This window comes from Ctenopharyngodon idella, chromosome 11 (genome assembly GCF_019924925.1).
Source record: "Ctenopharyngodon idella isolate HZGC_01 chromosome 11, HZGC01, whole genome shotgun sequence".
Taxonomy (NCBI): domain Eukaryota; kingdom Metazoa; phylum Chordata; class Actinopteri; order Cypriniformes; family Xenocyprididae; genus Ctenopharyngodon; species Ctenopharyngodon idella.
This window is the reverse complement of record NC_067230.1, coordinates 24,164,934-24,190,462: the sequence shown is the minus strand read 5'-3', so window position 1 is coordinate 24,190,462 and position 25,529 is coordinate 24,164,934. Positions and strand designations below refer to the sequence as shown.

Sequence of the window (25,529 nt, the reverse complement as noted above, 5' to 3'; positions counted from 1 at the left end):
CATATCAATTTTATACAGTACCACTGACAAAATACATACTGTGTATATTTAACCTGACATTGTCATATGAACTACCAGATGGCAACTACACTGATTAAAGTCTCACAGTTTGTTGTAAGTATATGTATTCATCAGAGAAAGAATGCATGAACTGTTAACGGAACCAAATGACAATTAACATGAGAATTGATATGATACCTTAAATATAATGTCCCTTATGGTGGTGATATTTGATTATCGTTGTAGCTGATGCTATTACATTCGTATAGTGAATGCAGGAAAATAACTATAATCAAAAATGAAAATGGTGATGGTATACCAAGAGAATATTCTCATTGCTTGCAGCACACAATAGAAATAATTAATAAAAAAAGATGATCAGGTCACAGAGCTACACACGCTTATTCTAAAGAAGTGTGTGGTCAGTTAAAATGGGCCTCACGATTGTGTCTTTAATTGCTTGTGCCCTCTCTCTCTATTTGACGGCCATACCTCCATTGTCACCATCACAGCTCATTGTCATGCAAAAGCCTGATTCATTAAAATACACTCCATTACCAAACCTACAGTGTAATTATGAGATAAAGAATTTATCACACGCACCGAAATGCAAATCAAAAAGGTGTTCTTTCTCTCTCCATTAAAGTAATTGGTTTGCAAACACAGCCATTCAGCAATGGCAAAAACTCAATTGAGAGTAGATTGTGGAAAGGCTATCATGGCCTTGTGAAACCTTGGAGGGAATAACAGGACTGCGCTTATGGGAGTTACAGCGTCAGGGGACGAAGAGGAAGAAAGCCTGGAAAAATAGACGAAAGATACGACTGTAAATTGAACAAGTAGGGAAAAAAAAAAAAAAATTGGCATCCTCTTTTTCCTCTTTGCTTGGAGTTAAAGAGCAACAAACTACAGTACATTTCGGAAGAGTTAGGGTGAAGACGGGGAGAAAAGGGTCTGATCTGGTTTAATATCATGCCTGACTTATTTCATTGTGCACCTGCAATTTTCAAAAAAAGCTTTTGTCGACAACAGAATTCACATTTATCCAGCAATTATCTCCTGGACGCCACAGGGGGTACATCACGGTGAAACATCCATTTTCTATAAAGGAACATTTGAGCTATTATAATACCTTTCTTTAGAAATTATTCCTCAAAAAGGCAGACAACCACAAGATGAGCAATTAGTCAGTAAGAACGGAAATGATTTTTCAGCAGCGTGATGCGGTAAACAGGTGCACAACCAAAAACTGTTTTAGCAGTCTTTCAGAACCAAAAAAGCTTGAAGTGTTCAAAGGTGAAGTCGGCACCTTTTGTAGCACCATCACCACTGAAATGAATTGACTTGGTTTAATGGCTTGCATTATTTACTAAAGAAACTGAAAAACACTCTTTTGTTAATCAATCAGGTGCAGCCTTTCAAGATTAAAAACTAGAGAAACATAATTATTCATGTATTGCTTTTATTCCCTGTTGTTCACAGACAGTTCAACAGTACTTATTGAACTATTAAAATAACTATGAAGAGACCTTGAAGAGTGGATAAGGGAAAAGGAAAAAGGGTTCTCATTAACACATTAATAGCAACATTAAAACAGGTGTGCCAATGTTTTTGAGTTTTTAAACAAAAAAAAAAAAACTCCCTCAGTGATACCCAATTATGAGTGTCAAATGTTTATATTATAAAAAATTTTTAAAAAACTGATTATATCAATAAAATATCAATAATAAAATAAAAATGCTTTTTCCTGATGCATTATAAACCACAACAAATGAAATGTTCTGCATAATCTGCCTTTCAATCAGTGCTAGGCTCATGCACCTTTCATAACCTTTAAACATCACATCTAATCTATCAAAGTTTTCCATAGCAAGTATATCACATCACTGTATTAAATGAAATTGTGTATAACTGTAAAAACATTAGATGTTCTTTTTAACTTGTTAAACTTTTACCATTAGCAATATCCACATTATCTGTTTCAGGTTGGGTAATTGAGGCTCTCTAAGTACTTTTTATAACACTAAGGGGAAAATTAACAGGGCATGAATCTTTTACAAATGCTCTTATGCCTGAGGTTTAATCCAAAATATAGAATCATATCTGTTTAACTCAATACACCCTCTCAGGTTTCTCCCCTTACTAAGAAAAGCTCTGTGCAAGCTCTGTGAACTTCAAGAAATTTAGATTAAGCCATAACTTAAGAGGCAAGGTGTGAGCTACACTTAAAAGGTGTGTAAATGTCAAGTGCTTTAATACAGCCATAAATAAAAGAGATAAAATAAAGAATATGAATCTTGTGTCACATACAGCCGTGGCACAGACGTATCTATCTGCGGGAATTAAGAGATTATAGTGAAATCTCACCATCACTTTTACAGCGGGCTCACAGCAGATAGCGCCTAACTCCTGTCTGGAATCCGTTGGGGTCAACCGTCGACAAATGGAGAAGTGGAATTTGCAGGTTATTGGCAAAGGATCTGTAATAGGGCTGACATTTACCATCAGCCTCTCCCTGATAATAATGACCATTTCTCTGCGAAATACAAAAGAAAAGCTGTCCCGAATACGATAAACCAGAAGTTCATAAGTGAGGATCAGTCAAGGACAGGAATTAACTTAAGGTAGGAAGAATTTCCGAGTGGATAGCTCCCCTTCAACCTCTCCTAGGGCTCCTATGAGTGCTGCACAAGTCCCACTTGCAGCCCTTTCAAAGGTGGGTCAATGACAAGAGATAATTAGCAGTAACGTATGATTAGCTGCATAAAGACATTATAAAATGGACTATCCTGAGGGCAAGGAAAGGTGTTTCAGCACACACATTCACTTGAAAGATGCAAGAAGGTGAAGAAGGTGCTCTCTAAGCCTGAAAGAAGACACAGGCCGCTGTAATAGGGATTTGACCCAGCTTTTAGAACTTTACAGCAACATAGATGTTTGCCACTACATGAAAATAGCATTGTGCAAAGTTTGGATGTACAAACACGACAAAATTACTATATCAGTAAAATTGAGTTCATAAGGGTTATAAAAAACAATCCTATAATGACACATAGATGTATACCGATGAACCAAAACATTATGACCACCTGCCTAATATGCTGTTGGTCCTCCACACACTGCCAAAACACTGGCTTGTTGTCGTCCCGGTGCATCCTTATGCCATCACTTCCCCAGGAAAATGCTGCACATGTACATAGCACACATCCGACACTTACATGCGTATTGTACGCACTTTTGACGATGGTCATCATAGGCACTCTGATTTGTCTGTGGCTACACAGCAGAGTGCCATGCACTGTGTGTTGTGACACATTCCTCCACAACCACCATTAACATTTTGTGTGACTTGTGCCACAGTAGACCTTCAGTTGGATCGGAGCAGACAGGATAGCCTTTGTTGCCCTCATGCATCGATGAACCTTAGCTGCCCAGCACCCTGTCACCGGTTTGTGGTTTGATCCTCCTTGGACCACTGTTGGTAATTCTCACCACTGCTGACTAGGAGCAACCCACAAGCCTTGCTGTTTCAGAGATACTCTGACCCAGTCGTCTTGCCATAAAAATTTGGCCCTTGTTAAAGTCGCTCAGATCTTTATTCCTCCCCATTTCTCCTGAATCCAACACGTTGATAACAAGAACTGATTGTTTGATGACCATCTAATCTTCCCGGACCTTATTATGTGGCCTTGTTAGGAGATGATCAACAATATTCACTTCACCTGTGACTGGTCATAATGTTTTCGCTCATCAGTTTACAAGCTGCAACATGTAAATAACAAGGATGTGTGGGAGGGTACAAAAAAAAAAGGCATTGTGGCATCCATTACTTTCATTCTTCTGTGCAGTTTTTTCTTCATTGTCAGGAGGTGCATAACAGAAAAACAAATTGTAGAAGGCAAGTGAAGTAGAAAAACAAAAAGAAAATAATGCAATGCAGCTTCCCACAAATAATGAATGTTTACCTCTATAGCAGTTGCCAGGGGGACAGCAGACATTTTACAAAAAAGGGGTAGGCTTTTTGGTGTTTTAAAATACATGGCATAAAAAAAAAAAACACTTCTCACCAGGATGCGATTGCTACTGTACAAAAGCACATGTAAATACATAAATCCACTGTTGATATAAAAAAAAAAAAAAAAACTAAGCACCTCTAGGATACGGAGCAAAAAAATTAAAGGTAATTCAGATCAAGTATTTCAAATCAGTTCAGGTGTAGGCCTTTCCATATCTTTTAACTTAAAAAAATAATAACACAGTTGATTCTAAACTACTTTAACCTAAGAGAACCTGGTGAAGAAAGACCTCAGAAAAAGAGCCAAAAAGTGTGTTATGAGTAACTCAAACCACTCAATGTACAGTGTATAGCATGATAAATGGATATACATTCTGAGATGAATATCTAAATGTAAAAAAGGGAAAATGATCATGCACAATGAAACGTCCAATATTAACAAATAATAATAAAATAATAATATGAAGAATTATTGATACAAAAAAAAAAAAAAAAAAAAAAACAACACGCATGCAAGTAAAGATGCCAGCAAAAGAACAAAAATTTCCACATCCAGTAGGCAGTCTACTGAGGAACTGAGTTACAGACAAGGCGGCAGAGACGGATCAGCTCACAAAGTCTCAATAACACAGCCGAAAAGCCCTGCTGAACTCTAGAATGTTCTTCACTGGTCACTTCACATCGCCAGTCGACTGAGCTTACCCTTTGCCTCCCAAAGCAAATTAGTTTTAGGGACACCCTCTGGTGTTGATGTGTTTCAGGGTTTAGACAAGTAAATGCGGTTTTGATTGCTTGCCGATGTCCAGCAGTGACCTCTCAGCATCCTGCTGGTCAAGAGAATTAAGAGGCGAACAGAATGACACTGCTTCCCCCACCAAGCTCACAGTAAAAGACCCAAGACTGTACTAATAAAGCTTGCCAATCTGGCAACCACTGAGCTTTTCATTTCTCTAGCCTCAGCGATGAGAAACACTTGCTGTGACCACTGCTTAAGACCCCAAGACTCCACTGACATTTACTCCAGAAGAGAGGATGGTGTTGTGTCTACAATGACGAAGCAGTCGCATGATAATAAGAATGTGTGTGTGCATTAAAGGCTGTTTGTGTGAACGCATTCATGGCTGACTTGTAACGACTACTTTAGGAGCTGCTTTTCATAAGACTTTAAAGTCATATCTGATATCCTATTAAAGTTAAAGTACTTGCCTAAAAACCTCAACAGAGATGTGTGAATAGAAAACCTATGCAGCTGACAATCTGACACAATAAGTGTGTTTCAGAGTGTTTAAGATTCATAGAGGGAGCTGATGGTCTGGAAAAGATTGGGTCTGGATATTTCAGAAAAGATTAAATGACCCCTCAACAGTACACAGGATGAGGTACAAAATGTTTAAAGAAAAAAAAAAGAAAAAAAAACTATATAGTTATTAGATGCACACTGAGACCAAAGCCAAGCAAGCACTGCTATAGCCTCAGGTTTGTACAATCTCACTTCCAAGAGAAATGTTAGGTAAGTTTCGAGCAAAGATAGTAACTGAGTCACTATAAAATGAAGAGGGGGTCAGCTGAGTTGATGAGCAGGCAATGTGCTTTTTTAGCTATAGCACATTAAAATCACTGCCAATTAATTCCTGTCACTGTTAGAGAACTGAACGCCTATGTAGCATTTTACAGTAAGGAAGCTAATTGGGTGTTTTCAAGAGTAAGAAATGGGTTAGAGGCAAGAGATATATAGTTAAACACAGACAAAAGATCAGATTAAATTAATCATTGAATCAAGCAGTGATATGAATTATGAAATTATTCTAAATAAATACTTTAGTGGAAAATCTTATGTTTGTAAGGTTGTGAAGAAATATAAAACGTAGGGTTTTGCCATTCACTGGCCACAATAATACTTTAAGACTGCAGAAGAAAGAGAATGTCAAAGGTTTTCCTCAACAACACAAAAAGTACAAATTAATACCTTGAAGTCTAACCTAGCTTTAGAATACAAATGTGAAATTGGGTTGTAAAAGGGCTAGGCAACACATTAAAATAAAAAAAATTATGTCTTTTGACAACATTCAGTGCATCTCAAAATTTAACATACATTTTAACAATATGAACAACTTGTGTTCAAGCCCTCATACTTAAACTTAATGTAAATATTAAAAAAAAAAAAAAAAAAAAACTGTTTTTATGAAAAAACTATTATAAATAAATAAATAAATAAATAAATAAAAATCCTATTAAAAAGACTATGAATCACCAGCAAATCTCATATTGTGAATATTCAACACATCGTCCATGCAGTCCAAGATCATACCATTCTAATGTGAATTGTTTTTGTTTGTTTATTATCAACACACCTACAGTACAGTGTTTTCCAACAACTATATGATATCTAAACTGCAACTCAACTGCAGTTTACAAGAAAAAAAGAAAAAAAACATGAGGACGCAAGGTCCTGTCACCCTGCATCAGACAGACTGGCTTCTCTGGAAGTGGTGGTTTTCTACAGAAAACCAAGCTATGCTACATCTGTGTAGACAATCACTCACACCTGTTTTCCTACAGCTTACTGTATCCATCTTCATCACCACTGGCAGCTCCTACTGAAGCACTGGATCACTAGGTTGGGATGAGATGTGGGATGTTGTGCATTTGTGGTCAGGGATTACAACAGCAAGAGCAAAACAAAGGCTAAGAGAAACAATATTCACAGAGGAACATATGCTTTGGTTTGTTTTGATAAGTCCAACTCTATGGGAATAATCGTAGGTGGTCTTTTTCTATAGGCCTTGGGGAAACTCATAATTGCTGAAGGTACCAGATGACAGGCATTCAACCATCTCAGCTGCATAACTAAATAGAGTTATACAGTAGAAAGACATTCTGCAAATAAGCCTGTCTTTAGACCAGATATGCATGCACACATACAAATTCTGCATGGAAAATATCATACTGATTGGAATTTTGTAATTTAAAGTAACAGTTTATCCAAAAAGAAAATGTGTCATCAATTATGCACACATTCTAAACCCATATGACTATATTCAGCTATGTTATTCGCTGAAAAGCTTTCAACTATGTTGCATTAAGTCAAGTCATGCCAAGTTTGATGACAACACAGAGACACAAGAAACAATGATGTTGAATGTCACTAACATCAAACTTGGTCCAGCATGTTGGATGCACCATATGTGAAAGTTAAAAATTTCACTTTTAGGTGAGCTCTTCCTTTTGATTACTTAAGACTGGCCCAGAGCAGACAACATCTTTATTTGTTACCTCGGCTAAAATTTGCAAATGAAAACTGCAGCATTAAGTATAGCTGCACAATTCTGGATTAACTGACAATCATGATTTTTTGGTTTCAACCAGAGATCACAATTCTCCCACGATTCTGAACGGACATTTAAACAAAATAACATGTAATTTACTATAGGTTCTGAGTATGACAAATGTTCTTTGCTGCAGTCTATTTAAAATGTACAATCAATCTGAATTAATCATTTAAAAAAAAAAAAAATTGGTTTGAATTTCAGTAATTCATTCAGATTTCATTGAACATTTCAATCTGCGTGTTTTTTTTTTGTTTTCGTTTTTTTTTTTTTACAAATCTTATAAATGAATGTTTCAATAACTGTCACTTGTCGTCACCTGGTGGTGCAACGATGTAATTGATACAATTGTTATTTGAAGCATCATGTTAATAACAAAAGGTGATTTACTCTATTTTAATCACTTCCATAGACATCAGTGTTTGTATCTGAACTATAAACTTATCCCAGTTCTTCTGTGATATGAATATTTGTAAAACAGAAATAACAATACTGGTTCAAAAGACTGTTTGTGAAGCGGTTTTATACTTATACATGACAACTGCTCTCTCTCTCTGGCTCAATGGTAGCGTCGACGCAAATTTAAATGTTCTGGTGTGATTTTGATTTTAGTATAAGAGGACTTTGAGCATGTCCGTTTTCCACACCCTGATGAAGGCTTATTAGCCGCAACGCGTCGGTGTGTGGTTGTGATTCTTATTTAAAAATTATAAAGCAATGAGTAAATAAAGGCTTTTTACTGTACATTTTCTTAATCCTCAAGTGCTTTGGCCTTGTATGTTTCTTAACGGTACACCATGTCTCTTTGCATGTTTCTTTAAGAGATCTTCCAGGGATACCCCCATGCTGCATAGCTGTCACACGATTAAAAGCAAAAGGGGAAAAAAAGAACTAATTAACCAGTTAATAAATGAGTGGGCATTTCTGACAGTGCTGAGAGCATACTGTTGGCTATTTACATAACCTTTAGAGGAGTCTGTGAATTTCCATTTTCTCTCTATGCTGAATAAAACATTCCTAATTTGACTGATGAATGTTGTGACTGCCTAATGGTAGCGCTGTCCTTGGAACAGAGATCAGCTCAGCGTGCCTGTCCCTGTATTTTAATGAATCTGGGGAAACGTGCAGACTATAACACACATACACAATCTGTGTGTATCTTAAAACTAATCCTATTCATTACCTCAAGCCTTAATTGTTTTTCTTTTTTAATTTTCTTTTATTTCACTCTACTCTTTTATCTATGCTGAACATCACCTAAAGCACCACATTAACATCTAAAAAAAGGCCACAGTCAACCTGTAATAAAGGCTGTATTATTGAGTTCATGATTCCTTTTTGTATTTTAAGTCAAAGAGCACCATTTTGATGCACATTTCATGGCAGTCTCGAGGTGTCGACAAGTCAGGCCTATAAATAAACAAAGCTTTTGATTGACTGTCTCCCTTATACTCTCCTCACAGCATATAGAAAACAATATTGTACAGCTGCTACAAAAGCGACAGGGTGAAAAATTGCATTCTTTTTGGAAATATTCAACTAACAACCCGTGTTTGACAAAACATTTCTGTATTTTTTTTTTTTTTTGCCAAAGTTCTCTGTAAAAGGCTGCCCACAGTTATGCACTGGATGGTGTGATAAGGTCAAAACACAATGGTCTTTTTCAATAGCCACAATCTTTTTAGAGGCACATTTTTTCTAAATCAAATAATGACCAATGTCACACGTTCACCTTCAGATCTTCAAATGGATGGAAAATAAACATTGAAAATCTGACCTTCAGCTATGGTTGTCTTTGAAATACTCCGTTTCCAAATCATCCTGGAACAACCACATAAAGTCTCAGTAGTACTGCGACAACACCAACAATGATTTGTTTTAAGCCTCTAATTCTTGGAATCTTTAGCTGAAAGGAAACAAATTACTTTAAGAACACTTTTATTTAACTCAAGAGCTATGCCTTTGATACATGGTTTGCATGTTTGGCACTATTGACAGGAGCTCATTCTGAGAGTTTATTTGGTGTCCACCAGGTCAGACGGTGGTAGAGTGCAGGTAAGGATGCATGGCTTGTAGCAACAGTATTAGACATGCTAACAAGGACAGAAACAGTACACAAGACACTAGGCTGCTTAAAACCTTATTATTCAGTAACTATGTCTCCCAATTACTTTGACTTACACAATGGTACAGATACATACACTGTGTGGTTTATTAGCATTGTCAATCATTAAAGCTTATTTGCAAGCACACACATATAGACACAAAGGCTTTTTGGAGCCAGGAGACTGTTTACACTGATCTGTGTTTTAATGTCATGCCATTTTCCATGGATATATATCAAACAGGCAAAATTATAATAAAAGATACAAAAAAAAAATCTCTATAGAACAATCTATCTTTGACAAAAAAAAAAAAAAATCTGACTGTTAAAAATATTTTTAAAAGCATCAGCTTTTCAAAAGCATAATTTCCTCAAGAAATTAAAACTACCACTGTCCAAGCAAAACAGCCCCAGACCATCATGCTTTGTGCTTAATGTTCAACAGTATCACAGAATCAAGATCCAACCCATGTGACAAACCAAAGATTTTGATTCATTGGACTATAAGACTGATGGAAATTATGTTCCCTGATACCATACCTAAATATCAGGCTCACCCAGAGCTAGAGTTTGGATGGTGGCCTGTTTCCTGCATGTAACATTTGCCAACTCTATTGTTCCTTGCTACAATGAAGTGGTTGAATTCCAAAGCACATATCTGGAGCAGAACAAAAGGCCAACCATGTGAATGTGGGATATATTTATCAGTACTATCATCACCCAAGTAATAAAACCTAATAATTATTTCATGACCAACACTTTTGCGATATTTTGAGAAGGACACAAAAGCGGAATGGAGAGGTTAATCTTTGTAATTACCAACCAAGGTATTATCCCACAAGGCAGATGGGGATGTAAGAATAGCTTTGATTCTGTTGATTCGTTACTTTCGGTAGCATTTCTCTAAAATGAACCACGGATCATAAATAATGGAGGAATGGATTATGATGGTGGTGATTAAAACATGTTTAGAGTTCAACCTCCTGCTGTGTCTTATCACTTTCCTGTTCACAGCTCAAATGCAGTTGGTCTGTGTCACTATGGTTGTATTCTGTGACTAATTAAGGGATGAGTGTTGGTCTGAGGGTGTCTCAAGTATGTATGCAGTCTGTCTTTACTCATTAGCCAGATTCAGAACACAATGAGTCAACATCTCATTTAGCTCACACTGGGCTGATCGTGTCCTGACCATCCACCATTTTATTAACCAGTGCCATTTTAATAATCACTGTTATGTTTATCTTTACTGGTCAAAGAAGTAGGCACCATCACCAGGGTTGTGCAAAATTCAGAAGTGAAGAATTAGTGACCTTTCAGTTCAATACTTGAACTGGCCACATCCCACAGGAAGTTGAATTGAAATTTAATTTGTAAGGACAGATTTAATTAATTGTAATTATAAAAAAAAAGAATCACAGCGAAAGTGTGAGAAGTGTGCATACATTATTTTACATTTTTAAGATATTTTATAAATATAAAATATAATAAATATAATTTCTATTAGGGGTGTGCACAAATAGTCGCATATTCAACCTGTAATTAATATTCAAAAAATTAAAAAAACCTATTCGAATTTTACTATGTTGCTTTGCTGGCCGTAAATGCAGTGAATCTATGATAAATCCTAAGCACTAAAACTCAGTTATAACTATATGCACCGGGTGGCGCTGTGTTTAACAAGTTTATTTTATTTTATATGATCATCACATAATGTTGTCTGCCTCGCGAAGTTTGGAATTACTTGGATGAAAATGATCTTGCAAAATGTAATTACTTTTGATCAAATGATTTAATGAAACCGAGTTATCATAATATCACCACCATAATGAGAAAGCACATGAAATCAAAACACCAGTCGAATGAGGAAAGACAGCTGTCCATCACTGCATTCATAACAGGTAAGCGCAGCAAAAAAGATAACTTATCTGATAGTAAAACGATTTTGAGACATATGCTTCCTTTAAGTTTCGTTGAGGGAGACATATTTACGAAGAGAAAACACAAAGTGCTGCTGTTAGAAACTTAGCATACCGTTATGTATTATCGTTTTCTTTGTTTCGTCAGCGCAGCTCGTTTTCTCACCCGAGCATGTGGATATTATTGTTTTTCTCAACATGAACATGTGAAACAATATGAACACGATACGAGTGTATCATGTATGTTTTGTACGATAACTGGCACTGTCTGCTTTATTAGCGTTTTTCCCGTTCACGCTGCTTGAGTTTAAATGCTTTGTTCTTTATATATTTTGTGTTTGCATATATTGTTTAAAGCTTTAAACTAAAAGAAACGTATGCTTATGTATATAACGTAAGCTTGTTGTGTATATTGCTTAATCATAAGCTTGTTCAGAAATGGTTACAAAATCTTGATTAATTAAAAAAAAACGTCCTTCTCGTTTAACGTCATTTAAATAAACAAATATTCAAATATTCGTTTTTTACGAGCCCAAATATTTGAATACAATATTTTATAAAAATGCCCATCCCTAATTTCTATAATATGACGAAGAAAATTATGAAATGCATAAACTAAACAAATTTAAATCTATCAGTCTATCCATCTATTAGTCTATCAATCTGCCCACCTGTCTATTCGTTCACTGATGAGTGCAGTTATTCTTTGCTATTGCTTTAAAAGGAGTTCCTTTGTTCAGTAAAGTTATTTTGATTGCAGTCTTTTTTCTGCTGCCATTGTTTTCCTTAGATTTGCATGTCAGTTCCATATAATTTTAAGCTTTTCTTGATTCATTCCATATTTTATAGGCAACCTCAGTCGTGTTAATTCAGATTAGCACAGTTGGATTTAAAATATTCTTGTTTATTCTAGTTCAGGACTCCATAGTCCAAATGTTAGTAATCTGTACTTAATCTTAAAGCCATTTTTTAAGCCATGATTAACTATTCTAGATTAAGGCCTAGAATAGTTTAAACCCTGTTCAACCATTCCTATTTCAACCATAGTTTAAATAGATTTAAACAGATTTAAACCCTGTCCAGGAAACTGCCCCATAGTCTAATACACCTTAAATGAATGTAAACAGTCGAGAAAGACTGTACAGTAGCCTATCAGTAAATTGGATCCGTGCATTAGTCTTAAAATGACAGCTGCCTAATATTCTGCTGCTGTCTGTGTGGTCAAACAACAAAAGAAAGAAATCACTCACTGCTCTTGACTGAATAATTTTTGTAACTTTAATAAGGATTGATCTTTATTTAATTTATACAGTGAAGATTATATGCAGTGTTATTTTACATTTGATTACTTTATACAATTTCTGTATCTGAAAAACCTGAAAAGCACTTCTTATTTCATTTGTATCTTTGCTCTATTGTATTTGTGCTATTGCTTGTAGTTTGATCATTTGTTCTTATTTATCTTAATTTTTTAGTCTTAATTTGACAGTAGGCCTTCTTTTTCCTGAACATAGCACGTACTGAACCGTACTAAAACCGTGACCCTAAAACCGTGACACAAACCAAACCCGGTTCTATCCATCTATTTATCCATCTATCCACCTATTCATCCATCCATCCATCCATCCATCAATCCATCCAACCACCCATCCCCTTAAACTACCAAACCATTCTATCTATCCACCTATCTATCAATAAATTCATGAATTCATTTTAACTGACTGAACTGTCTTTTAATGACTGTCATTTAATATGACTGCACTGGCACTATTGTATGAAAACAATTGAGCTGGATGATGACATCATTTTCATTTTAAATGCTACTCAATTCTGTCCATCACGACAACATGCTACTTGCATTTGAACATCAGGGATTTGTTGTTTCCAGCTCTTTTAATATTACTTAATGAGCACTAAACAACACCTAATGACAATGCATCAATTGCCAAAAGAGCAAAAGCTTTGACTATGACCATTCATTCCAGGTACAGCGAATGGTCATTATACCAACACTATATGCTGGCAATGGCAAGGTGAATGTTTTAAAAGGTGAATGTTGTTAACAGAGAGGGAGAGGAGCCTATGCCAGAATCTATAGTTTCAATTACCAAGCGAGACGAAGGAGCAGAGCCAACAGGAAAGGCTTCACTGAAAGGCAATTATTCGTCAAGAACACGGACAGGGGGTAAACAACCAGGCCTGAATGTCAAAAGACAAGAGATGGAGAGAGTGAGAGATGAAGGAGGGCAGGAGCAGGCGAGTGCATGATAGAGAGAGAGAGAAACTCCAGGACGTTTTCCACATTTAAAGTAATGTCCATCCATCAAACTAGTCAAGGTAGTGTGAAAAGAAGCTTATTTGAGTATGAAAAGGGAAATTTCGAAAACACCAATACATCACAGTCTGTTCTGTCCAACAGATTCAATTTTTATAAAGGGTTTGCAATACGCTTTATGTATAACAAGAACCTAACAAGAAAGGATGTGCAAAACTATATATTTTCAAAAACTGAGGCAGTCTAAACTGGAAGCCCAGGATAATAATGCTGGTTTCAGGTTCACCTGACCCCAAGGGAATGCAGGGTAAGAAGCATTCCTATAAATGTTAAATAGTATTCCTTTTCAAACGCTTTTATTTCTGTCCAACACCTTTATTGCCTTCAAAAGGTTTTAGTCCACCAGCATACACTCTTAAAAATAAAGGTTCCAAAAGGGGGTTTTCACAGCGATGCCATAGAAGAAAGTTGGTTCCTCAAAGAAACTTTCAGTGAACAGCTCTTGAAATAACTATTAATTTCATAGCGTGAAGAACATGAAATAAAGCATAATCTAAAGAACCTTTTGTAAATGGATGTTAAAGGTTCTTTATTGAACCATCAACGCCAATAAAGAACTTTTATTTTTATTTAAATCAACATGGAGGAACACTTTATTTTCATTTTATTTTACTTGGAATAACAATAATTTTGGGTCATCTATTTGGAGGTCATTTTATCTGAGAAAATTCAATAGATTCCAATACATTGGGAGTTTTATCATGATTTTCCAAGGTCTATGAGTTTCAGCACTCCAAATGCAGAAAGTGACTAAAGCTGATTGGAGAAAAACCACAAGTCTCGACCAGCCACTCCAGATAGCAAATACAATCCAAATTGAATCATCCCGAAATCTCCAAGCACTCCAAAATAATTAAATTCTCAGCGGAAAGAGGGGAGCAGCATTATAATTAAACTCCCTTGTTCTTGTTTCTCTTCGTAGGCCCTGTAAACGAACGCAAAGCTAACCGACAGGAGGATTAGATTGGGGAATTAATTTCGGCAGAAAAAATGCATTTTTTATCCACCTTGCCTGAATCCTGCATATAGATTTTCCACTTGTGTGTAGCTATGTCGTGCAGTGGAAGAACTGGAGGATCTGTTGAACAGACTCAATTCTAAGACATGTATGCTTGTCAGTCTGTCTCACCAACACGTCGGGACTTAAAAACAGACAAACAATCCTCTAAGCGGCATGGCTTAAAGCTCAGAAATCAATCTAATGCAGAGAGCTCCAATCAGCATGTATGAGAAAGAATGCTTGGGGCAAATTTTCCCACCTGTAGTTTTTGATGAGCACCTGATGTTTCTTTTTTTTTTCTTTTTTTTTTCTCCAATGCAAACTCTAGCAAACTCTAATTAATTAATTAATTAATTAATTAATCAGCAAGTAGATTAACATACAAGCTGAATTAGGTATAAAATGTTAATAAATGTTAAAGAATGACTATTAAAAAATAAATAAATAAAAAAATAAAAAAATAAATAAAAAACCACTTTCTCAATCCTTTTAAACCCATTACAGATAAATTGTAAGAATAAAGAAGCCAAACTTTCAAATTAAAAGGAGGATTTTAAGAATAGCTTTTATATTAATGTCTGTTTTTATTTCTCAATAGCATTTCTTCTTCCTTCTGTATTCTAGCGTACAAAGCTCCAGACTATTTGTAGAAAAGTGAAATGGTGAATTACACATTGGGAGATGATGTAAAATCACATCTTGCCATCCTTTACCACAGCAATATGAGTTCATAAGTATATATGAGGAGACTCAACACCTCCCTCTCACCTCAGGACAAGAGAACAAAAGAGACAAACTAAAATGAGGGCAATCATCTCCGATAAATACAGTCTTTAGCCTGTCAATGTCATCATAAGTGGCCTGCAGTTACAGATATTTTTATCAGGGCAAACCCACCAGTACAATAAACTCACACACAGTCGGCACAGGGACACAACAACAAATTAACACAGACACGAATGCACATGGTGACTCTGTGGTGATTCCGCACCTTAGCTTATTATTTTTCTGTCTTACAAAGACACTGACACATTTGACATGGGATCGGTCTGTGACATGACCTCCTATGGCCTTCAGGTTGAAAAAGTTTTATTCAGTATCAGGGTTATTAATGGAAATCCAATATGAAGCAAATGGAAGCTCAAAGGAATTTTACTGTTCATGCTTTTAGATTTATATGTTAGTCAGTGTGGCTGCAATTATTCTTTGACTTACAGTTTTTGCAGCTGTGATGATGTACTGAAGGACCATCTCCCTTTTTGTGCCCAAGTCCTTCTCTCTGAGTGGTGCTTTCTTCTCTTCATTAAGATTCATATCCTCCTGAAAACACAAACCACATACAAGGAGGAAAAAAATCATGTTACAAGAAGAAAAATCTTAAGTCCTTCAGTATTGTGACCTGCTTTATGAGAATCTCCATCATTATAAGCGACGAAACCTTTGATCCAAACAAAAGAGACTAACGAATCATATAGTGATTTCTACAGATTTCTGCTCAAAAGAAAAATAGTACTGGAGATGCTGGTTGTTAACAGAGAGAGCAAAGAGCTCTCACATCTTTCAATGCTCACATGAATCAAACCATGCCTAACACCTGTTCTTTTTCGAACTGCAAATAAATGAAACCGCAGGATGTCAACCTCTACTCGTGAATTCATCAGGCAGATATGACTTCCCAGCATCTTATGACATTAAGAAAAAGGAAAGGAGATGAAAATGACAAAAACACAAAGAAAGACTGATAATACTTCAATGTCTTAAATATATCAGAGGAAAAAGAAATATAAAAGAATTCAAACCATTTTGTTTAGACAAAATCTCCATGTACGTATAATTTGGATAAATTTAGCAAAATTGCCAAGCTGGGTGTTTATTGTTGCAAAATTTCACCACTATTTTTGAAGTTGATGCACAAATAATGTATTTGAAAAATAAATGCATTTCAACCAGTCATTAGAAGTTAAAAAAAATTCACTATTTGACCATTTAAATAATGTATTAAATATTCCTATCAAAGCATATTTTAATTATAATATTTAATTTTAAAACCACTTTTTTTTATATAAAAAAAAATTCTTATATAAATAACTGGGCAATAATGACAAAACAGTTTAGAAGAAAAAAAAAAAAAAAAAGAACTGAAACCAAAAATTAATATGTTTTTTTACAATATAGATTTAATTGAATGCACCATTTCTTGAGAACAAGAGAAAAAAAGTCTGACTCCAAACGGATAGCATTGGATTTTCACTACACTTAGTCTCAAATGTATGTTCAAATTTTCAGGACACGTAAGCCTGTTCCCATCACTAGACGCATAGAAATAAATAATATAGATGTTAAATGCATACTTTCTTGTAAATAGGTTCATTTGTTCCAAAAATGTTAAGAACTATGTCAGCTGGCTATAGCTATTTTGTGTGGCTGCATTTTTTTTCCCCTACCAAAATGGTTGTGATAAATTTAAGAGCATCAGCTAGGTACGTGTAGTTCTTACATATATTTAGTGAAATTAGGTATTACTTTGGTTTAAACAAATACTGCAATTTTGCTACGCTTGGTCTCGGAGTTAAATCTGAATCTAAAAATCTGCCCTGGGTTTCCAAGGGAGTCATCAAGTGTTTTTGATGAAACACTTTAAAAATTTAAATAACTTATGAATAAAGACGATGTCAGCTCAATTGTTGTTATAAACATCTGTTGTGTATGTGGACACACTCTCTGTGTGCAACTTTGTGAGATCTTTTACAAATTAGTACCTAGCACAATCCTGACTGATGAAGTCATGAATTATGTATTAGAAAATCTAATGGGCCAATTTCTGAAAAGATTAGAAATTAACAGTGAAACAGAAATGAGCATGTTCATAAATCTGAACCTGTTGTACTGCTAAGACAGACATTGGCAGATATACTTGGCAATTTTACTTCCCAGATTACTGAAGCAACACGTCCTGTGCCAAAGCAAACTAGCGCACTGCACTTCTCAAACTCACTACCTCTGACAGAGAAGGAGAAAGAGAAAAGAACTAGCGTGTATCCGTGGACAGATTACAACTACCATCAACAGATAGAAAGGGCATGAAAATCTCAAGGCAAAAGACAGAACAATAAAATCGATAAGAGAGAGAAGGAAAGAAAGAGATTGAGAGGGAGATGGGAGAGAAAGACAATAACAGCTGCATACGATGTTGAGTGCAACGTTCCCAGTGTCCTCCAGTCCTATTTCCCTTTCCCCACAGCGTCTCTCCCTTTCTTCCCTTTCCCAAGAGGGTAGATCAGCAGAGCCGTTTAAGATTTCACTCATGGGTTCGCAGACGTGATGCAGTCCTCGTGTGTCAGAGCGAGAGAAAGAGAGGAGGAGGATGCTGGGATAGGTGCGGATAGGGCGCAGAGCGGAAAGGCATCCATTACCACCGTTGGCCCTGTCACCTCTGCTGGCATGCTCATGTATCCAAACCCGTACTTGCCGTGACTAATGACTGCGTCTCTGCCCACGTTATCCACACTCTTCCTTCTCTACCCAGCAGCGGCTGCTCCTGTCACTCAATCCTGTGCTTGGAGACGCTGCTCAACCGCTAACACCACCTCCACTCTTAGAAAGGGCACAGAGAGGGACCTCCATACGATAGCGCTAAGGCAACGGGGGACTGTGCAATGTTTTAAAATGATACTTGAGAGAAATTGGATGAAATAGATGTGCTTGAGCTAAACGTATGACAAAAGTGCAGTCAGTTAACTTTCAACAGCTGCATAATTGTGTGCATATCTAAAAGTCTAAACAAAAGTTTTTAAAGTGAAGGTATTTTACTTCATATCAGAAACCTGAGAGATGAAAGGTCAAAAAAGTTAGTGAAAAAGAAATAGTGTATAGGCCTAAAGCTTTTTTACATTTAAACTGACAAAAATATCAGTACAATATTTTAAAATTTCAAATGCAGCTCTAGTGAACAAGCTGTGCTTATTTGATCTGATAATGTGAAATTTTTGTAATGACAAAGTCCAAATTCCAAATCAAAACTACATTGTAGGTTAAGCATCAGTTTATTAAAGTGAATTCAAAACATCTCTATACTTTATTTTATTTTTGCGTATTTTCTTTTATTTACCACAATAAACTAAGGTGCTTGCAAACATTTGGCTGTGACTGTATGATGTGAGTTTGAGTATGTGCGTTTGTAAGAATGAGGGCCTTGTCCTTCTATGAATACAAGCTGATTAAGGTCAGTGACCCATAACAATCCATTTCATTATGAAAAGGTTGCGTTTCTTAAAACATAATTGCAAATAAACCTCTAGTGATTATTGTGGTTGAAAGGTTAATAAAGGTCATTGTGTAGGAGTGATTATTAGCTAGTTTTATACATGTCCACAGTAAGCAGACATGTGTACAAAAGCATGAATGCATATCAACAAATCCTTTACTGTGATAATTTACTGGGTCTCATTTACTGACCGTGCATACTTTGTTCTAAATTTTATTCTAAATTTATGAAAAAAAATTTAGGAACTAAAAACCAAGTATGCAAAAATCACATATTCTGAGTGGCCCTATAAACTTATCAAGATGAAATTTTATACACATTTCTTCTTAAAGATTTGTGTTATGTACAGCTAGCTAATCAGAGGTCTGTAATCTGGGTTTGTATTAAAGGTATTTTTTTGTTTGAACTTGTTTTGAGGATGGCACACTTGGCATTGCTCTAGGATCTTGCTGCGCTTACTCTCAGAGAGTGTGTTCAGAGAGAGTCATGTTTACTGAGAGCGACGAAAGGAAAGGGTGTGCGGAAAGTAGGGCTGGGTGGTATATCAAGTTTGTATGATATATCGATATTTTTTTTTTTATATAAGATATGGAATGAGGCAATACCATTTATATCGATATACAGCACTTTGATACGAGCGCATGTGAAAAATAGCAGAGGATGCTGAGTGAGCTGCTGAGGGGAAAATGTATAATACAATTTGTCCCAAACATGAGACATGCTTAATATTAAAGGGATAGTTCACCCAAAAATGAAAATTTGATGTTTATCTGCTTACCCCCAGGGCATCCAAGATGTTGGTGAGGTCTGAACGTGCTCTGACAACGGAAGTGATGTCTTGCACTCATTAAAGTATAAGCGCGAGACATCACTTCCGTCATCAGAGCGCGTTTTCAGACCTCACAAACCGGATGCGCAAAGCAGTTGGACATAGTGGTGTTTTAGAGGTAAAAAATGATATAAATACTGTTCGGTTTCTCGCACAAACCGATCGTTTTGTGTCTTAGGACATCAATGTGTCGTCACGAGCCGCAGGGTTTAATTTGGATTTGTCTGTGCATGTTTTTTTGACTCTTATAGATGGAGTTACCATTGACAAGCATTATACGACTGACAGACCGCAACGGTTGGAGTTAAAAATCATCAATTGTGTTCTGCTGAAGAAACAAAGTCACCAACATCTTGGATGCCCTGGGGGTAAGCAGATAAACATCAAATTTTCATTTTTGGGTGAACTATCCCTTTAAGGGCTTTAAATAACTCATACGATATAGTTAACACGTAGTTTAAAGCAGCTTGCCCCGTCAGATGCCCTGACAGACATGTGCTGACAGATACTTGCGCAGTTTAATGCGTTTGTGATGGGGTGTTTTCCTCAGTGCATAACTTACATTTCACAGGTATATTCTCCATCTGTAAATGTTAGAAAGTCATACAAATATTTCCATTTTCCTGTCAGGAGTGGACAGGCCTTATATGCAAGTGAGTTTCTGCTAAACTACACACTTCAGTGGGAAAAAAAAACAAAAAAAAAAAAAAAAACAGAGATATGATTTTTTTTCGCCATGTCGCCCAGCCCTAGCGGAAAGCCCTTATATGGACATGGTTTGGGCGTGTTTTAATGCAAATTACTAATCTCGTGCAAGTGCTCGCTCATTTAAAACACTCCAAGTTCATTAATGTTCAAACAAGGTTAAGAAATCCATGTGCACATGCACGTTTTGTGAATTAGGTGGAAATTTTTCATGAGAATTTCTCCTGTGCATATAAATACAAACAATCCACACAATTATTAGTGAATGAAACCCAATGTTTGTTTCTGTTTACATATTTATGCATTTCAAAAAATAAAATTACAGAATACATTTGTCTATAACAAAATATATTTTACCATCATTTTCTCAAAGAGGGCAAGGATTTCCTTCTCCGACGTGATCTTTGAAGAAAGCTCCTCAAATTCAGAGGAAGTGGACCAGTCACCAGAAGAGGAATGCTTGGACATGTGGGAGAGGTGTGGCCGTTCCTTTTTACTGCCAGGGATCCGGATACTGGAAAATCTGTCCAACTAAGAGAAAAATTAGACATTTGTGAAAGTATGATTGAGACTGATTAAATTATAATAATTAATGTTGACTATGTTACGTAGATTTTTTTTTTTCTCCATTTAGTTAAAAGTGCAAAATATACACTACCATTCAAAACGTTGGGGTCAGTAACTTACATTGTTACAAAAGATTACAATTTCAAATAAATGTTTTTTTTTTTTTGTTTTTGTTTTTTTTAAACTTTCTATTCATTAAAGAATCCTGAAAAAAAAAAATAATTATCACGGTTTTCACAAAAATATTAAGCAGCGCAACCATTTTTTACAGTAATAATAAGAAATGTTATTTGAACACTAAATCAGCATACTATTTTGTTTTCAAAACAGTGTAAAAAAGGTTTAAAATATAAATATTACATTGTAAATTACTAAATTATAAACAAATTATAAAGAAAACAAAAGCACAAATTATGTGCAAACTTTGTTAACTGCTAAAAAAAAAAATTACTTTCTGCAAAAAAAAAACTCATTCTAATAACATGTTATCCTTATTTTTCATAATAAATAACTTATTAATAATAATAATAATAATAATATTATTATTATTTCCAAATTTTGTATTGCTACAAAAAAAGTTTTGCAAATAAAATATATTTTCAACTTGAAAGCAAATATGCACATATTTAATAAATTTGGAATTTTTATTTTATTTTTATTTTTTTATTTTTTTATATTCAATCAAACTCTAACATCCCCTCCAATTTCACATGCATCAAAAGTTGTCATATGATCAATCTGCTTTTTGGCAGATAACAGCCCAACAGATGTCTGTTTTAAGTTAACAAGTAATTTTTTCACTCCTTTATTTGCTTATTAAAAACCTACTTTAAAATATTGTGTTTATAGTGCATTTTCAATGCATACTCCGCTCAGCCCTTACAGGTAATCCACGTGCAATGTATCTGGTTGCCATAACAACTTCACGTGCTTGCTGCTCTCTGTAATCATAGTAAAATCACTTCAATATTATTATATGGAATTGCATGGAGTGTGAATGTGAATATTCTCTATAGTAATAAACATGTTTTTTTTACTATAGAAAAGCTAAAATGTGATTAAAATGAGACCAAAAAATGTGACTGGCTCAGTCTGCCCCCCTCAGATGTCATGCTACGATCATGATCTCCATTATTATAGCTCTGCAATTGTGAAGATTAGAATAAAAGGCAACATTGAACCAACTAATCAAACATGCAGAACTTAATCTGTGTTGACAGTTCTACAGGCTGTGAGGTTAAATCTTTGTAACAAGGCAACAAATCTATAAGGCACAGGTGTCTTGTACATACCTACTAATGGCCTCAAAAGATCAGCCTGAACTGAAGTTCAAAAGCTTTCAGATCTTTATCAAACACCCACTTTACCCTGTGAACTTTGTTTATGATCAGTTATAGCTTTCTTTATTGTAAGCAGACTTTCATTAGAAGTCTGTCAGCTTCACATTCAGCATGCCTAACGAACAGAGCGTCCACAGAGACAATGTAACTTGCCGTCGATTTATATCGAGGTGGTGGGCCTCCGCATCACACAGATAATGATTTCCTAATTGGATTAGATATGTCAGAGAGCTGTTTTCTCTCCCTGGGCCTGTGGGCGCAACAGGGAGATGATGGGCGATTGAGATGTCTGCGTTGGCTGAAAAGGTAGGTGGTTTATTTTCAGGGGACTTGCCCCCTTTCTTTCGAGGGGTGGGTGAATTAGCAGCAGTTATCTTCGAGAATATTTTTTGTCGACGCCACCCATCGCGCATTATCTTGAGAAGGAGAGTAACACGCTGAGATAATCAGCAATGACACTGATGTAAAATTAATTAAACACAAGCAGTAGATCAGAGTGTAGCTAGCGATTACAGTGCACAGAGCCGATGCAGGGAGCAAATGTGTGGTGTCTGATACCAAACGACACCATCATCTGTCTAATTTGGTTTGCTGCTGCCCTAAAGCGTCTCTTCGCTACATTGAGTGATGGCACTGATCAGTTTAATCACAGAGATTCATCCCCAACGGAGGGAAGAAGCGCTTTGCTATTCCACACTCGTTACCGGTGAATAGATAAATAAATATGTGCAGCCGCTACCTTGATAACAACAACAGGCATCATACCGCAGCCAACGCGAGCTGATCTAGATGATGAAGTGCTTTTCAGGGCTGTTTAGGTGTTTATGAGTGAGTCTGCGGCTTACTTTCATGCAATCTCTCTCCCTTTTTCGCCAACAGACACTTTGATGTTACTAATGGCTTCATTCCCCTTCATTCCTCTTCTGATCACTCCACCAGACCCCTCTTCGGTAATTCAGCCTCTCAGCCCCAAAACACATTTCTACCATGACCAAACATCAGCCCTCACTTGGGGGGGGGGGACTCCATTATCTAAGGACATGATTCCCTCATCGAAAACATGTCCTACATTATTCTGCCACCCTAAAAATTCTGTACATTTTCTCAAAAGAATTAGTGTTTCACAGATAATGATTTTTTTTTTTTTTATGCCTAATAACAATATCTGAGAGAGCAGGTTGACCGATATGTCAGACTATATCATTTAAAGATAGTAAAAACAAATGCATAACAATTGAAGAAATGTATATTTATATTAAGAAATAAATAAATCATTTGAAAAAATGAATAAATATGAAAACAATTACTTGAACTTAATTCATCTGTAAAATAAACAGATTTATACTTTAGATGGCAACTTCTTTTTTATCCAGTTTTATTACTAATAATAGAAAGCGAATGCTATAATACTCCTTCACATACAGTTGACTTCAACAGTCTTGTCTAATAATTTATCAGAAAAATGTATCGGCTGATGTCGGTAATTAAAAAAAAAAAAAAAAATCAACTGATATCGGCCTTGGCAATATATCAGTTAACCACTACCAAGATAGCATCTGCTCATTTACCTTATTCTCCATTTGTAATTAATTTTAGGGGTGAAACGGTTTCTCGGAAAAAAAACGAACCATACCGTTCTGCACACTCGGTTCGGCACGCACTTGCACCGCGGATCATCTCATATCTGACGACGCATACACATCTATAATATGGTTTGTAGAAAATAAATAAAACAGACAGACAGAGTTAGGCTAGTGTATGTTTCTGTCAATGGATACGCATTCTGGTTTCCTCTAAAATTTGTTCAATGTAAGTGTCGTATGCTCTATACGGTCATTTACGCCGTCATCACCCGGGTGTTGATAGCTCTCAAGCACAGGTGAGACCTGAACAGCACAAGTTGCTATCTGCCTTTAAACTAAACTCATTTAAGCCTTGCCAATTTAAACTTTTGAGTGCAAGGTGCGAAAGAGAACTTACGTGCGCGCTGTGAGAAGATTTGTGCACTCATCCGAAGCGTGCATGCGGAAGCGAGTGTACAGCTCGCAAATACAGTCTTTCAAGTCCTGTGCCTGAACGGTCAAATTCACACAAAATTATGTCAGCATGCCCGTCTTGGCAAACATAGTCGGTTATGTCTTAAGTGAACTTATACACTCAAGAAAGAACGCATGTGTTAAGTATCAGTGTACTGATCCGTGTATTATGTCTTAAAGAGACAGCAGCCCTTGCATTCCTGCTGTCTGAATGTGTTTAATCAAACAACAAAAGAAGGAAATCACTCATCGCACATGACTGAATAGTAACTTAATAATTAATAATGATTGATCTTTATTTAATTTATACAGTGAAGATTACATGCAATGTTGTTTTACATTTTATTAGCAACTTTATTAAATTTCTGTACCTGAAAACTGGATACATGAAAAACCTGAAAAGCTTTATTTATTTGTATCTTTGCTTTACTGTATTTATTTGTGCTGTTTGATTATTTGTTCTTATTTTCTTTATTTTTTTTTTGATAGTAGTAATTTTTTACCTGAACAAAGCACATACCGAACCGTACCGAAACCGTGAGCCTAAAACCGTGATACAAACCGAACCGTGAGTAATCTGAACCGTTGCACCTCTAATTAATTTAGTCTCTTTTCTTATTCACTTCATTCATGCGTTCTTTTCAGACTGCACCTGACTTTAGGGTGCATGTGCAATTGTGCATTATAGAGAGAGAGCAAAGGAGTGTCCCAGCGGTGTCTACCTCATCATAATCCTGATTACCCTGTTCCTGCGTCTACCTTCCCTATGGCGACTAGAGACTGTGAATCGATACCAAACCAACACAAACAAAAACACATTTTGATGACAATCGATAATGCAAAAGAATCTAAACATTTTAAGACCACAAGAGTGATCTTACCATAAAGAAGGATGGTGAGAGAGAGAGAGAGAGAGAGAGAGAGAGAGAGAGAGAGAGAGAGAGAGAGAGAGAGAGAGAGAGAGAGAGAGAGATGGAAACGATTAAATGACCCAAGAGGCGAAGAATTAAAGAAGAGAAGATTGAAATGTACTGAGGAAAGAGGAAACTTGGTGAAGAGATGAACAGTGAGTAAGCATGGCAGAAGTGAGGA

General features: G+C 36.0%; 1 protein-coding gene across 4 annotated transcripts in view; it reads right to left on the bottom strand.

Annotated features, from left to right (window-relative positions):
• Window positions 1–25,529, bottom strand: part of diaph3 (diaphanous-related formin 3) — a 283,916-nt gene that overhangs the window by 231,976 nt on the left and 26,411 nt on the right. For 3 of the 4 annotated variants that reach the window (XM_051912519.1, XM_051912521.1, XM_051912520.1), the window contains 2 exons: window positions 20,852–21,025; window positions 15,912–16,016 (listed from right to left, as the gene is read on the bottom strand). In XM_051912519.1, coding sequence (XP_051768479.1) covers window positions 15,912–16,016; window positions 20,852–21,025 — 279 coding nt within the window. Of the gene's footprint in view, window positions 1–15,911; window positions 16,017–17,882; window positions 18,707–20,851; window positions 21,026–25,529 lie in introns of those variants that run through there. The other variant, XM_051912522.1, reaches the window with a different exon arrangement.